The 15512-nt window shown below is 59.1% G+C and overlaps 1 protein-coding gene across 2 annotated transcripts; it reads left to right on the forward strand.

Annotated features, from left to right (window-relative positions):
* Positions 1 to 2355: 2355 nt before the first annotated feature.
* On the forward strand, positions 2356 to 13765 carry RGS19 (regulator of G protein signaling 19). 2 transcript variants are annotated; one of them, XM_072350001.1, is made up of 6 exons: positions 2356 to 2504; positions 9877 to 10010; positions 10303 to 10439; positions 12053 to 12127; positions 12767 to 13001; positions 13447 to 13765. In XM_072350001.1, the coding sequence occupies exons 3-6, from the start codon at positions 10339 to 10341 to the stop codon at positions 13633 to 13635; spliced, it is 600 nt and encodes a 199-aa protein (XP_072206102.1). In that variant the 5' UTR covers positions 2356 to 2504; positions 9877 to 10010; positions 10303 to 10338; the 3' UTR covers positions 13636 to 13765. The 2 variants fall into 2 exon arrangements, with proteins under 2 accessions (XP_072206102.1, XP_072206103.1); XM_072350002.1 differs by lacking the exons at positions 2356 to 2504; positions 9877 to 10010 and having other exon boundaries at positions 10303 to 10438.
* The last annotated feature ends 1747 nt before the right edge of the window (positions 13766 to 15512 follow it).

The raw sequence follows: 15512 nt of genomic DNA on the forward strand, positions 1-15512 counted from the left end.
CAGCACTGTGTGGATTCTCTGGTGTCTAATAGGGGTTGGCAGCGTGGGTCGGTGTTTCTCACAGCTGCAGCCTTTGCAGGGTCACTCTTGACCCGACTGATTGCAAACGTAGGATCCAGAACTCTCTGCTGGTTTGGGTTAAAACTGGCCAAAGGGTTTTTAAAGAGAGGAATTTGGAAGAATGCGAATGCGCTGCTATACGGTGTGACTGCATAAACTCTGTTACGTTAAGAAGTCAAGATAATCAGCCCCTTTTTTACCCCTAAACATGATAGAATTTAGAGCCGCGTTGTTCCCAGTGGCGCAAAAGCCCCCCTTTACTCTTTGCTCTGTGGAGAACCACACTGCAGGACCTCATGCTGTTGTTTTGCCTTCAAGTCTGAGTGCATGAGAGGCGGTGGGATCCTTCCATCCAATGTCTTTACTGAAAAGGGGTAGAAAATAGAGATACGAGCTGCCTTAAAATGGCAGCAAAGGTCATGGAGCCTGGATGGGTTGGTTCATGTTATTGGGTTCATGTGCTTTGGCTGCAGGAGCTCTGGTCCTGTTGGTAACCCAGAGCTCCAGCCACAGGTCCCTCTTTGGGTCCCTCCACCCAAACTTCCCACTGCTGCCTGCAAAGCCTGGGGAGGAGTGTCAGAAAGAGGCCTTTGCGATGCAAAACCTCTCAGAGCAGCCTACAACGCAACCCATCCCAACACCTGTTGGCCTCTTGGGGTGTGCATCAGCTGGGAACTGCAGGAGGGAGTGACCCACTGCTGCTCCAGCAAGGCTGGGACTGCAGAGTGATTTGGAGCAACTGCTGACAGGGTTTCTCCATCAAATTCTGCTTTGCAAACCCACCGGGAGCCACGCTGTATCTCAGAGTGGCTTTTCACAGAGTTCAATAGCGAAGGGATGAGGGGGGATGGCTTTAAAGAGAAAAAGAGGGGAGATCCGGGTTGGGCACAAGGAAGAAACTTCGCTCAGAGGGCGGCGAGGCCGCGGCACGGCAGTGCGGACACCCCATCCCTGGAGGTGCGGATGGATCTCAGGGCCGGGGGGGGCAGCCCGAGCTCAGCCGCCTCCTCTCGGGGAGCCGCTGCCGGCGGAGTCGGGCGGCACCTGCGGGCGGGTACCGCAACTGCAGCGCGGCCCCGAGCCTGGCGGGGAGCAGAGCCGGGCAGGGCACGGGTGGGAGCGGTGCGGCTTAGGGGGGTGGAGGGGGGGGGGGGGGGGGTTTCTCCATCTCCATCTCGAGAGAATCGCACAGAGTCGCGAGTCCAAATGTGAGCGGGGATTTCTGCTGTAAAGCAGTTGATGCAGGAGTTTCAGGATCCGAGCTTGATCGAGCGCTAAAGCAAAGCTGCTCTGAAGAACTGGGAAAGCTGCAACAGGACATGCCCTGCTTCGGCCAAGGAGGGCTTTGGGCACATCATCCCTGAGCAAACTCCTGGTCAGCAGCGTGCTGGAGGGGGAAAAGCAGGAACAATAGGAAAATCCAACGAGGAAGGGGTTGAAATGGCAGGAGATGCCCACGCAGGAGAGGAGCTCTCTGCTCTGAGATGCTGCTCACATGGGATGGGGCCACGTTCAGTGTTTGCAGCTCAGCAGCCACGTGTGAAGGCCCTGTTCTCAATGCTTCCCCCTATTTAGCACAGTGCACGTCCCAGGGATTGAAATAGGAAGCGGTTCGATCGTCGTCTCTCCCAGGGAAATGGGTTTTAATGAGGTTTTAAATAATAAAATGGGATAATTTCCCCGCCTGGCAAGAGCATGAAATTTTTATGCCTCCTTTTCTCTCCCAAAGTTTTATCGCCCTTTGTCTTTAGCAATGCACACACACACACACCCTCCTCTAATTAATAAATGAATAACACAGAGATTTAGGGAAGGTCAGTCTGCTCCCAGCAGCCCCATGCATCCAATGAGCAGGGATGCCTCCAGCTCCTTCCCCGGGCACTTGGGGAAAGCCTCAATGTAGGAACAGAGTTGGGGCATTTCCCCCCTTGTGCCCCCATAGTGCAGAGATGGTCTGGGTGGAGATGCTGGGGGTGATGCCGGTTTGGGCTGCCAGTGCTGGGTGCTGGTACCGGGCTCTGGGTGTGAGATCTCAGTGTGGGTGTGCAGTGCTGGGTTGTGAAGGTGCTGGGCACACAGTGCTGGTGCAAGATCCTGTACGTGGTGCAGGACGCAGCTTGGGTTCGGCTGCAGGTGCCGGTGCTGGCCGTGCACACCGGACAGCAGCTCTGGGTGCCGGTGTAGGGCACGGGACCGGGCGCTGTGTGTGTGCGTGTGTGTGTGTGTGTGTGTGTTTTGACGTGAGGAAGTGCCAAAGCTGCAATTGCTTTAGGAAGTCAATCGCAGGGGCCGGGGGACGCGTGCGCAGTGCAGCCGCTCCGCTCCGCTCCGCTCCCGCTGCCTCTCCCTCTCCCTCCGGTGCCGAACCCGGGGGCAGCGCACGGGCGGCGGCCGTGGGCACGGGGCAGCGGACGGCGCTGCTCGACGGCGCGGATGCCTGACCCGTGAGTACCCCACGGCCCGGCCCGGGGGATGCCGGGGGCTGGGGCGGGGATGGGGGGTGGGGGGGGACACGGACCCGCCACCTCCGTGTATTGCCCGGCCCGCCCCCCCTCCCCGCAGGCTGCGGCCGGACCCTATTCGCATCCCCATCCTTGTCACGCTCCCCCCGCCGCCCCTACGTGCGCGCTCCCTCCTGCACGCACCCTCCTTTTGCACGATCCCCCCTTTCTCCATGATTCCCCTCTTCTCCGTGACCGCCCCCCCCCCCGCCCCCCCCCTTCCTCCCCTTTCCCACGCATCCCCCCTTTCCGTGCATCCTCCCCTTTTCCTCCTCCCTTCTCCGGGCACATACAGTGAGCACCGCGGGGCGCTGATGGAGAGGGAGGGCTGCGTCCGTGTGTCCGTGTGTCACCGCCTGACACCGGCCCCGTGCGCGAGGGGGGACAGCGCGATGCTCGGCGGGGCGGGGGCACGGAGCACACCGGGCCTGGGGGGGGTTCCCCTCTCGTCGCCTCTCATCCCCTTCCTCCCCATCGCCCCCGGGTTGTGCCGAACCCTGCGAGGAGGAGGAGGATGGAGGAGGAAGGCGGGGGCCCCCTCCCGCCGCAGGGATGGCTGCGCCGGGTCTTGCCCAACCCAGGGGGAGGGCTGCTTTGTGGTCATCCCCCAGGGCCCTCTCTGCACCCACAGGTGTGCGGAGCTGGAGCATCCTCTGTGCGATGCGGGGTCCCCTGCGTGCTCCCTGCAGCCGGGGGTGCTGTGCCCCACCAGCAGCCCTGACCTCGCTGTGGCATGGGGAGGTTGGCTGAGGTCAGGGTGAGCCCGAGCTCCGGCCATCATCGGGTCCTCCAGCACCAGGCAGGGGGATCTGGTGACCAGGGGACTTCATGACCAGAGGACCCGGTGACCGGGATGTGGCTCCCCCATAGGGACACAGCATCTATCTGTCGCCCAACACGAGCCCATCACGTGGGCTTGGCAGCTTGGCTGAGGGATGGAGAAGGCCAACTGCATCCCTGGGCACAGCGAGGATCCCCCGGGAAGCTCCCTCCCTCCTTCCCTCCCCATGAGGCTGCTCTGGCTCAGATCCATGGCCTTATTTAAGAAACTCAACAAAAAGTGTTAAGTGAGTGGGAGGGATTTCCCCGCTGCAAGGAGAGTTGGTTCCCCTCTGGATGCAGCTCCACCATCCCAGTGCTCGCAGTGCCTGCTGTCCCAGTGGATGTGTTGTGCATCGGGTTGCCCCTGTGGGCACGTACCTCAGGATACATCCCAGGGGACAGAGCCACATCAGATTTCCCTACAAGGATTTCAGCTCCTCCGCCTCAGCCCTTCCCCACAAATGACTCAAAGCCGCTAATCAAAATACAGTCGTGTTCTTCAGCAATTAAACAGACTCTACCTCTGAAGAATTATAGCAGGGAAGCAGAGGTTTGGTGACTCGGACGTGCATCAGTCGGGGTCTGTGTGCCATCCCTCAGCCATGTTGGTGGGGGTCTGTGCTCCCCCTGGGTGGCTTCTTGCAGTGCAGCCCTGCTGTGCACCCACACCCCAGCAGCAGGGCTGTTAGCGGGGTGCAGTTCTGTGCTGAGATCGTGGACGCTTCCGGGTTGCCCCGTGCCCACTGCTGCTTCCTATTACTCAGTTCCTTCTTCGTCTCTGCACGTCTCTGCATTTCCATTGCAAAGGCTGTTTGGAGGGGGTGGGTCTAAAACCATTTGGTTCTGTGTGTTATTTAATAGCTACTTCTTCATTCGAGGGGGAGAAATTGGATGTTGCTCCTTGTTCTTGTAACGATTCTCACCCAATGGAGAGTAGAGGATGGTGTATGGTATCCCACGCTGCTGCAGGAGAGGAAGGTGCTGAGCTCTCACACTGTTGCAGCCTGGACCTGGCAGCTGCTCTGTGAGGGATGTCACCATCCCCACTCCAGCTCCATGGCACTCAGCCTTGAGGGCATCTCATCCAGTGCTGGGCACTCCATCAGCTCTCCCGGCCTATTTCCAGCAGTGCCCACTCCATTCATTCTGCTTTCGCTTTGCCACATGCTGGCCATGCTACAACCCCTCGTGTTCCCTTCCCTACCGTCACTAATGGGCACTGGAGTGCTGCTGATCTGCCTGTTCTCCATTCTCTCTTCCTGCAATCCCAGGGATCCCAATCTGTCTCCCATCCAGCTCCATGCACTCATGCATTTTGCTGGAGAGCCGTGTTGCAGCACATTTCCCACAGGCGGTGGTGGGGCTGCTCCCTGTGCTGCTGGGGGTGCTCAGGAAGTCTCCAATCCCTTGCAGCAGTGGCAGAACAGAGCTGACTTCTCAAGACCTCCTGCAGGAATAGGATGCCTTTGGTCCAGCTGTGCATGCATTGCTGCAGCTGCAGGGCTGGTGCATGGCTGGGGGCAGCTGTGTCCGTGCCATCCCTTGTGCCAGCAGCCGGGCACCAGGGGATGCAGTATTCAGTGGCTTTGGGGTATAAATGCAGCTCAGATCAAAGCCAGGCTCGTGGTGCACCCAATGGGGGGAAGGAACACGAGGGGCAGCCCCAGAGCTGTTACTGTCCCACACAATGACCAAACAAGCTGCACTTCCAGTTCTCTGAGCAGCCCTGGAAACGGCCTCACCTGCTCTGTGCTGAGCTGCTGGGGGCTCTTGACACAGATGGTGAGGATCACTGGGCGTGCAGATGGGGGCTCCATATAGAAGAGCCAGCAAAGTGCTTGGGGCGCAGGGTTTGGGTTTTCCCCTTGCCCTCCCTCTTATCTCCTGTGTGAACTCTCTGGGGGCTCCTGCAGAAGGCAAATGCCCACACGGCAGTTCAGTGCAAAGGGCAGCAGAAGAGCAAACAGGTGCAGCAAGCCCAGAAAAGGAAAGGAAAGCTTCGTGCCGGCCTCACCAAACAACAACAAGGAATAATGAGGAAAGGCAGAGCTGTGGGGCGATGTGGGACGCCGTGCTGCGTGCTGTGCCTGTGGCACAGGGGCCATGCAGGGTGACGGTGCTTCCTTCCTCTGTGCCACCAGCTCCTCCCCGCGTGGCCGAGCCGAACCCTGCAGACTTTGTTCCCCTTTGGTTGGGTTTTAAATAACCCACGGGTCAGTGTTGGAGCTCCCCAATGCTTGTGACAGATGGGACAGTGCAGAGCATCCCTGTTGTGGATGTGTGTCCCCCAAGGGCTGTCCTGGGGATGGGGCAGTGGAGGGGATGCCGTGCATGCTGTACCCACCAGCGTGGGCACCTGTCCTGGTCTCTACCTGCAGCCTGACCTTGAAAAGCTCCAATCCAGGCTGGTAGTGCAGAGCCTTCATGCCCACATAGGTGGGCACACAGCTGAGTGTGCAGGGCTGGGGGCTCCAGGTGCTGCGTTCGGTCTCATCCTGGGGCTGGGCAGGAAATCAGCCACTGGCTGTACAGAGCTGCCCTTTGCTCCAGCACCTCCCTGGGATGCAGAGGGTTTCCATTCACCTGGATGTGGCTGTTTATTCCCTGGAATAGAAAAGGCAACGCTCCATCTCTGTGCCTTGGCTCCACAGCCCCGGTCACCATGGGTTCCCAGTGCTGAGAGGTCCGTGAGCCCCACGCAGTGTCACCTGCACCCATGTACACAGAACCCTTCTGCCTCTCACCAGGGTGCACATGCTGTCAACAAATGTGCCCTGGATTCTCCGTCTGTGGAGGGATTTAGCATCCAAAAGTGGGATTTTGGTGCACGCCATCGGTGCTGGGGTCAGGGATGCTCAGCAGAGGGATGCAGAGCTACTCAGGGACCGCTCCAGATGCAAACCACGGCCTGAGCAGCAGCACAGCAAGGCTTCATCCCTTCCCTCCCTCCTTCCCTCTCCCCATGCTCCCGCTGCTCGCCCTGTGCCTCTGCTGGGTATTGATCCCCGCGATCTTTCTCCTTTCGCATGGATCATTACCAAATGCTTAATGGGAGTCTGCCTTAACAACGCCACGATACCTCCACTAATAGAAACGTAATTGTCAGGGTTTGCCTTATTAAATCCCCCAGCTGATTGGCGCGGGTGCTATTTTTGGGGCTCTGAAATCATTAACCACATTTCTGTGCAAGAGCCGGGGCTGAGGGGACGGTGGGATTTGGGGATGGGGGGGGGGGCTATGGGGCTATGGGGAGTGCGGTGGGGGCTTTGGGGTGTTGAGTTGGGCAGTTGTAGGGGCGTGTGGTGGCAGCTTTGGGATGTTTGTGGGGAGCTTTTGGGATGTTGGGATGGGAGTTTCTGGGCCGTGAGGTGAGGAGTTTGGGGGGTGAGCGATGGGATTTGGCTCAGAGGATGCTCGGTGCAGGAGCACCCAGCGCTGGGGGCTGGGGCTGATGAAGAAATCACTGCGGGGCTCCCAGAGACATCCACTCCCCGCTGCCACCTCTGCAGTGTGCAGGGCTTTGTGGGCATGCTCAGGGCAGCTGCAGGGCAGCACATCATCACCTCTTTGGTCCCCATGTAGCCAAAGTGTCCTGGATCAGGCTGTGGTCCCAGGCACTGCTGGCACTGCCGTGCTGGCAGCATGGGGGTCAGCCTTGCCCCGTGCTCACAGACACCATCCCAATGGACCTTTTGAGTCCTTTCTAATTGCTGAAGTGGGAAGGGAGAAAAAAAAGAGAGAGAAAAAAAGCAATCTAAGAATAGCTCCCAAAACTTCCTGTGCACCAGCAGGTGTCTGGGGCGCACTGCGGGGCGGGGGCAGCCGCAGGGCCAAGCTGTGCCCATGGGGCAAACCCTTGGGGGCGGGGGGTCCCTGCTAAGCAGCAGAGCTGCCAAAGCATGGGGGTTTTGCACGGGGACCGGGGAGTTCCCCTGTGGTGGTGTGGGCTCAGCGCTGGGACACGGTGCGGCCACGTTGGGTTTTGGGTGCTGTGGTGCACGGCGTTGGGATTTTGGTGGGTTTTGGGGTGATGGGTGCACACTGCATTGCCCGGCTCTCATTCTCTGCTCCCTTTGCTGCAGTCCAAGTGGTGACCGCCCGTGTCTGTGCCGCTGTTGCAGCCCCGCGGGCAAATTCAATCAAGGAAGCTTGAGGTCGCATGGCCGATTTTTCTCTCACATGTTGCTTTTGTTTGTGAGTCACTCTCAGCCGACAGCTCAGCCCCGCACTGCATGGCAGCGGGTGGGTGCAGCCCTGCTCTGCAGTGACGCTGCCGGGAGGCACCGTGCCCATAGGGCTTCATCCCACCCCGCTCCACAGTCCCACCATTCGCTGCCTGATTCCTCCCCCGTGGGTGATGCGGGAAGATCCTGGGGCACCACATGTTGGCATCACCCCTCTGGATGGATCCTTACATTGCACATTGTGGCCACTTCCTTGGTTCTGTGGGTTGCTCTGGTGCTGGTGTGCCCACCGTGTCCCCATGATGCCCCAGATGCCTCCATCCTGCCTGGGAGAGCTGTATACCCGCACTGCAGGAGGCCGGGCAGAGCAGCGTGGCCTTGGTGGGGCTTTCCCAAAAAAGGTCTGAACTCTTCAGTTGAGTTTGCCACTTCCCTTACCACTCCCTTTCCTGTGAGAGGATGTGTTCGGCTTCTTTTCTTTTCTCTCTCTTTCTTCTTTTCCTTCCCAGCTCCCTGCCCAGCCAATGCTGCGCACCACGAGCCGGGTGCTGACGGCGTGGCCATGGCTGGAATAGCACAGGTACGGGTGTAGGGACAGCCTCGGTGCTGCCTGAGACATCCACGGTGTTTGGTGGCTGCTGGAATCCAGGAGTCACTCTGGGGAAGGGGATGTTTCCCTTCCAAAGTAATATTGGGGAGCATCCTCCCTGGCCGGCTGCATGAGGGCTCAGGGCAGTGATGTGCACTGGGGTGTTGCAGCCCCATCGCTGTCGCCTCTGTGGGATGGGGAGAGCTCAGTGTGGATGTGGGTGTGGGAGCTGGCAGGACATGGCACGGGGGTGCCTGGAATGTGGGGACTCCAAGGCTGTGTGCTGAAGCTACGTCAGCAAGTGTGGGGCAGCACCACAGGGCGCTGGGGCTGGGTGGGGGCTATGGGGCTGTCTTGTGTCTGTGTTTGGGAAACATCCCCTGCCCTCCTCCTTCCTCTTTTCGCAGTCTCGTGCACACCCACACCTCCCCATGAGCTCTGGCTCTGTGTGGTTCTGCTTCCTGATCTGCTGTTCCAGTGGCCCCAGAACGGTGGGACAGCACTGCAGCACTGCCACGCTTCATAACCACGTCCCCATCCCTTGGGCACCCCAGTGCTGCATAAGAGCCTTCACTGCCTTTGCATTCAGCACGGTGCGATGCAGCAGGAGGGGACCCAGCATGGTTCCTTTGTGTTTTTCCTCTTGTCACACCATTGTAATGAACACCAAGGGGCCACTAGGATTTGCTGTGGGTTTTTGTTGCCTGTGCAGCCATTGAGGATGAGGTTGGTTGGTACAGGGGGAAGGAAAGCAAAGGGGAAAACAAGAATTCTGCAATGCACCTGCCGACAGTGCAGTCTGAGGGCGCAGAGCTGCTGCCGAGCGGGGTGACAAGGTCACAGCCATCCTGCCAGCACTCGGGGCTATAAATAGGGACAATTGGGAGAGAAGCACAGACTCTCTCCTTTTTAGTTCCTGCAGGAGCGCAGGGAACCAGCGGGAGGGCTTCAGGGGCCAGGGAGAGGAGCTTGCAGCAGGAGACCACAGTCCCCGGTCCTTGTGCCTGTTGTGCATGGCTCCAAACCTCCTCCACCAGCAGCCCCTGCTCAGCCTGTGCCCTGCCGGGATGCACATCCCAGGTCCTGGCTCTGCAGCAGGATGGTGACCCGGGGCAATGGGACATGGAGCATTCCCACTGCAGGCCGGGCATGGGGCAGGTGCAGTTGGGGCCGCTGAGCTGTGCAGAGCTCTGAGCCTGGCCAACACTTGGCACAGAGTTTGGGTGTAGTGCTGGGAGTCGAGAACTTCCCCCGTTTCCTTCCACTCACATGATGCCGTGGGGCAGCTCTGACTTCCCTATCCTGAACCTAAATGCCTCCATGGTGCCTGGCCGTGATACGGGGCACAGCTGTGCGAGGCTGAACCTTGACCATGGACTGTGCTCATTCCCTGCAAGGAAGAGCTGGAGTTTGGGGCAGCCAACATGGAGCAGGAAGCCCCCAGGCAGTGGGGGGACCCTGTGAGTGCCATATGCAGGCAGGCTGTCACACTGCCAGCAAAGCAAGAGCAGGGTCAGAGAGCAGCGAGGGGCAGCCCACTGCCGTACCCTCCCCTCCTCCTTTCCTTCTCACTTCCTTTTCTTGCACCAATGTCTGCCTGCATTGCCCCAGCCTGCACAGGGCTCTTCCCAGCATGGCACAGCCCTTCCCCAGATGCTCTCACTCAGAGTCCATGCACACCATGGGGGTAACATGGTGCCACTCCATTTGCCTGTTGCAGGCTCCAGCCGTGCGGCTGCAGGAACGCTAACCGGGCTGCTCGGGTCACCCGCAGCCTGGGAGCAGCAGTGAGCAGCAGAAGAGCCCCTGGAGCACGACCCACCCACGGCCACCGTGTATGAGGCTGGGACGCAGGTGAGATGGAAATAGGGCTGGGGGCAAAGGGGGACGGGGAGTGTGAAATAAAGCACTGCAAACCACAGCACGGGGGTCTCTTGGTCACCTCTGTGAGGTGGGGAGAGGAGGACGCATGGGGATAGTGTGTCACCTAGAGCAGAGGGTTCCTGGCCACCTGCTTGCAGCAGGACTGACCTCAGCCCCTTGGATGCCCCTTGGACCCAAATGCTGCTTTTTGAGGTGGGGGGAGCCGGGGTGGTCGCCTGCTCTCAGCTCACCCACTGCCCCCCCATGCCCTCCTGCCTTGCAGTACGCAGGACCCGCGTCCGCAGAGCCACCCCTTCCGATGTCCCGGCATGAGACTTCTCCGACAACGGTGCAACCCGCCAGCAACCACCGCCCCAACGCCTGCTGCTTCTGCTGGTGCTGCTGCTGCAGTTGCTCATGGTAAGCACGGGTTATACGAGCAGCACTTTGGTTCCACATGGCTGGTGCAGCACCGAGGTGTGGGTGCAGCCAGGGTCCCTTTGGGCACAGCAAGACAGGCAGCGGTGCAGGAGCACAGCTGGGATGGAACCGTCCCCACTCACCTCGTCTTAGGGGTGCCCATATGCTTTGTGCTCAGTTAGCAGCCAAAAGCCAAAGACGTGCTGCAATTAGACAGGCTGTGCGTGGTGTTTCTGCAGGGGGATTGCACACAGTGCTTTGGAAAGGGGCATTTTGGAGGTGGGTGTCATTGCCTCTGCAGATGCACGGGGCTATGTGCATTGCTCTCGTGGATCACAGTGAGTTCACCCTATCGAGCCCCAGTGCACCACAGCTTCTTCCCTTCAGCCAAGCCGTTAGAAATGCACAGAGCAGAAAGCAGCACTGGGCTGGGAAGCCTCATCCTGTGCTGCATCAATGGCTCTGCTGGGGCTGCACGTGGGAGCAGCACAGTCAGCAGCCATCCCAAACCCAGGGCAGCAGCTGGACTGCTGTACACAGCACTGTGCAGAGCTGGGCCCTGCTCCTCACACTGACCGAAGCCATCACCAGTTGTTCACCTCTGTCTGCATCCCAGCTTCCTTTTGGGCCAGGATAACCAGGTTTTGGAGAGCTAACCTGCTCTCAGCATCAACCCATTGTGAGCTTGCCGACAGCTTTGTGCACCGCTGCAGTGTTGGGTTCTGCAGCTGCCGATGGAATCGAGCCCAGAGGAGCATCCAGACCTGGAGCTAAATTCCCTGCAAACCCATGGAGCAACCACAGCACTGATGCATCATCACTGTGCAAGGCCCTGCTCTTGGAGCCCCATTCTCCTGATCCAGCTTTGTTTCCTCAAATGAATCATAGAACGCAACAATGCAACAAGGACTGAGAGCAGCACAACACCCACCCGTGTCCCACCTGGGCATCTGCAGGAGCTTGGGAGCAGAAGCAAGCGAGGATGGTGCAAGGCGCTCCCAGACTCAGAGGCATCAGGCACTGAGCCCTGTGCCCAGCCCAGCTGCTGCTCTGAGGGCTAAACCCGGGATTGCAGGCAGGGGCAGTGTTGCAAGCAGGAAGCGCTGCGGTCGGCGCCCGGCTCCGAAATTGGTGGGCCGGGGGAAGTTGGCTGGAGGCCGCTTTCCTCTTGCAGCACGGGGCCGAGGATGGGGGGAGCAGGGGACGTCGGTGCCGCGGTTCTTGCCTGCAGGCGGTGCTGGTGCTGGTGCGTCGTGGCCGCAAAACAGTGCAGGATCCGGCGCTTTGTCTTCCTAATTCTGTCCCAGCCGCCCGTTTCCTGCGTGGGCTGAGCCCTGCTGGCAGCTGGAGGAGGTGATAGCACAGCACGGTGTCCTGCAGCAGCCTATTGGTGCTGGGTGCCACGGTGCATGCAGGCACAGCAGTGCCCTGAGCGCAGGAAACATCACCTCGTGGTCAGGGCAGAATTGCACGAAGGAAGGGAAGGAGCAGAGGTGTGGGATGTGGGTGCCCACAAAGGGAGTTTGATGGGCAGGAGGTAATGGGGTCAGGGTGAGGTGGGGCTGCAGCCCCATGTCCCACCACCCATTACTACCTTTCCATCTCCTCGTTAGGAACGAGGACCGGGAGCGAGCGTGGAGGGCGTCCCGGGAGACCAAACTGGAGACCATCCCAAACTGTGAAGCGTGGTGAGTGTGGGTATATGGGGTGCATGGCACGGCATCTCACGGCATGGCACAGGGAGCCATTCGCCAACCTCTGTGCTTGCAGGGACATGTGGGGGCACTGAGCATCCACTGCCTTGGAAATGAGACAAGAGCCGCCCGCACGCAGCTCAGCCATGGGTGCTCTGCTGGTGCCAGGGATCAGATGCGTTCATTAGCCAGTGGGAACGATGACTCCTGCCTTGCTTTAGTAATTAGGATTTTGCTCCCCCAGCGGTCAGTGCTGGTGCATGGACCTGCCAGCAGTGCAGCTCAGCACGGGAAGGGGTTTGTGCTCTCCTGGGCACGTGCAGAGCTGGCAGCACAATACGTCCCCTTTGGTGGAATTCAGTTTCAACCTGTGGCCTGGCTGAGCAGCGCCGGGACAAACCCCATGGGCACTTATGGAGATCTGCAGGAGCTCCGTAATGAACAGAGCCTGAGCAGGAGCACAGGGGATGTTTGGGAGCATTCCCCCTGGGATGGTTCGGAGCTGGGATCATCCCTGCGCAATCCCTGTTCTGGGGGATGGATACAGCAGAATGAACCTGGCCCTATCCCATCCCACATCCAGCATCCTGCTCTAACACCTTCCCTTTGCTTCCCACCCCGCTGACCCCACAGCTCCAAACCCACCACGGAGGAGGTGCGGGGCTGGGCGCAGTCCTTTGACAAGCTGATGAAGAGCCCGGCGGGTCGTAACGTCTTCCGGGAGTTCTTGAGGACTGAATACAGTGAGGAGAACATGCTCTTCTGGTTGGCGTGCGAGGAGCTCAAAACCGAATGCAACAAACACACCATCGATGAGAAGGCCAGGACCATCTATGAGGACTACATCTCCATCCTCTCGCCCAAGGAGGTACGTAGCACAAATGCTCCGGGAAGGTTTTGGTTCCTTTCTGTGCTTAAAGTGGAGGTTTGGGGGTGGGTTCTTAGGGAAAGGTGCGCAGTGTTGGGGTTAATGGAGGGATGGTCACGGCGCTACGTCCCTAAATCCAACGGGACGGCATCGGGAGGATGTTTGTGCCCAGCGACGTCCCCGTCCTGCGTCTCTGTCCCCAAAGATCCTCGCGTGGCCGCGCCGGGGTTGTGTTGCGGGGCTGAAACCTCACGAGGGCACCATCGTGCCGAGGAGATGCGGCTGCGGGGGACACCGCAACCCCGCTCCCTGCGCACGGCGTGAGGCCACGGGGATGGGCTCCTGCTTTGGCCGTGGTACCGTGCCGGGTCTCGGTACCGCGCGGGGCTGTGCCCGGGTTGGGGGGCTGATCGCTGGGGTCCCACAACCCTCATTTCTCGCCCAGGTGAGCCTGGATTCGCGGGTGCGGGAGGTGATCAACAGGAAGATGCAGGAGCCGTCCTCGCACACGTTCGACGACGCTCAGCTCCAGATCTACACGCTGATGCACAGAGACTCCTACCCTCGCTTCCTGAACTCTGCCATATACAAATCGCTGCTCCAGAACGTCTCCCGCTCCTCCTCGGAGTCCTAAAGGCCGTGGGGACACCGGCGGGGACGCGGCACCAGGATGGGGGGGGGGTGGCACAGCCCGGCTCTCCTCCACCTCCACATCCCCCCGTTTTTAGCTTTTTACCTGTGAGCCCGCGGTCTCAGGGCTGTCCCCGGGGTGGGGGCACCGCGACGGCTCAGCCCGGGCTCGTACTACTGAACCCCATCCCGGATTGAGGCAGCGATAAGGGGGGGGGGGGATGCCCAGGGCTCAGCGCCCCCCCCCCCCTTCAGGCTGCACCGCACCCACTTTTGAAGAGGTCACTTTATCCCTTTCTCCATCACACCTGGGGATGCAGCACGTCCCCATTTCCCACCTGAGACCCCTTTGGGGACACGTTTTGTTCTGCAGGTTTTGTTTCTCTTTTTCAAGGGGGGGGGGGGGAAGGAGGGAGGGGGGTGGGAGGTCAGTTGTTGTTTGGTTGGTTTTGGAACTTTTTATTTTAAAAGGTTTTTCTTTTTGTTGGTTTTATTTTTTGGTTGGCTTTCATTATGGGGGGGGGGGGGGGGACTGGAAAGGGGGGGGGAGTGTTGATGGAGCACCTGTTGTACATATAAAAACACACTGGGTTTACATCGCTCCGTCTGTTTGAAGCAGCCCCAACAGATCCAGGGGACACCCCCAGGCAGCCCACACTGCTGCAGCACGGGGACAGGAGGGGAATGATGTCTCACATACAACCTGCTGGGGAGCAGAGGGAGGCAGCCCTCCAACACAGCCCCAGTGTTTGGGGGGTGCCCTACTCAGACAGCAGGCCCAGCCCATGCATTCATTACCCCAAACACAAGAGCATCCCACATCCTCAGTGCAGCAAGCCCTGGGAGAACATCAGTCAGGGCAATGCAGGCACCAGGACCCAAGGTTTTCAGCTGGACTGTACCTTCCCCAGCACAGGCACTGGGCTCTGCCTTCACCCTGCAGGAGGAGCTTGGCACCGAGCAGCCATGCAGGGCTCTGTGTGCAATGGGAAATGTCACAGGGGGGGGAAAAAAAATGATATATCTGTATTTTTGTATGGCACGAAGAGCTGTTTACCAGAGGCTCAGCTCCCAGCATTGCAACGTTCCTGCCAGCAGCCCCTACCCTTGTGCTGACACAGAGCCAACACTGTAGGCCCAGCAGGAACCACGCAGGCTTTGGGAAGGTCTGGAAGGGCTCTAGTGCAGAACAAGCCCATGGCTGCACATCCCCCCCCTCCTCTCTCTCCATCCCTTACAGGAAAAGAGCACGAGCTCTTTTTATTGAAGATATTTTTTTTAAGCAAACAAACTCTTTGCTCTTTTCTTTTTCTCTTGTTTGTTTCCTTCCTTCCTGGTGGCGCCATTGAGCGGCAATTCGTGTCAGTAAAATCGAGTTCTCTTGTGCCAAAGCTGGAAATGCAAACTCAAGAAAAGAGATTTTTTGAGAGAGAACAGAGCGGGTTCGTTTGCTCAGGAATGTTGGCATTTCTATTATTCGGTTCTTAGTGCTCCGAGAGCCCCTTACAGACCCACTGGGTCAGACAAGCTCCCACAGCAGGGGCACTGCGGTCCTGTTCCAAGAAGCCATTAAGAACCAAGAGAGAAGCAGCAAAGCAACAACTTCACTGCCCAGGGCGCTCCCCCTGCTTGTACCTTGAGTGATGGAAGTGTGACAGTGCTAATGAGTGATGCTAAGCAGCGGCTCAGCAGCAGCAGCCCTGGCACAGAGGTGCAGCACACTGGTTTCTCTGCAGGCACTGAGCAGAGCCAGCACTGTGATAGCCCCCATTCCCCCCCTCCAGCATCACAGCCTGCACTACAGAGATCTTACCTTCGTGTTTGGGTTTGCAGAGCATTCCCAAAGCTGTCCAGGAACACAGCAGGCAGGTTGGACCCTCC

Source organism: Excalfactoria chinensis, chromosome 15, assembly GCF_039878825.1.
Source record: "Excalfactoria chinensis isolate bCotChi1 chromosome 15, bCotChi1.hap2, whole genome shotgun sequence".
Classification (NCBI taxonomy): domain Eukaryota; kingdom Metazoa; phylum Chordata; class Aves; order Galliformes; family Phasianidae; genus Excalfactoria; species Excalfactoria chinensis.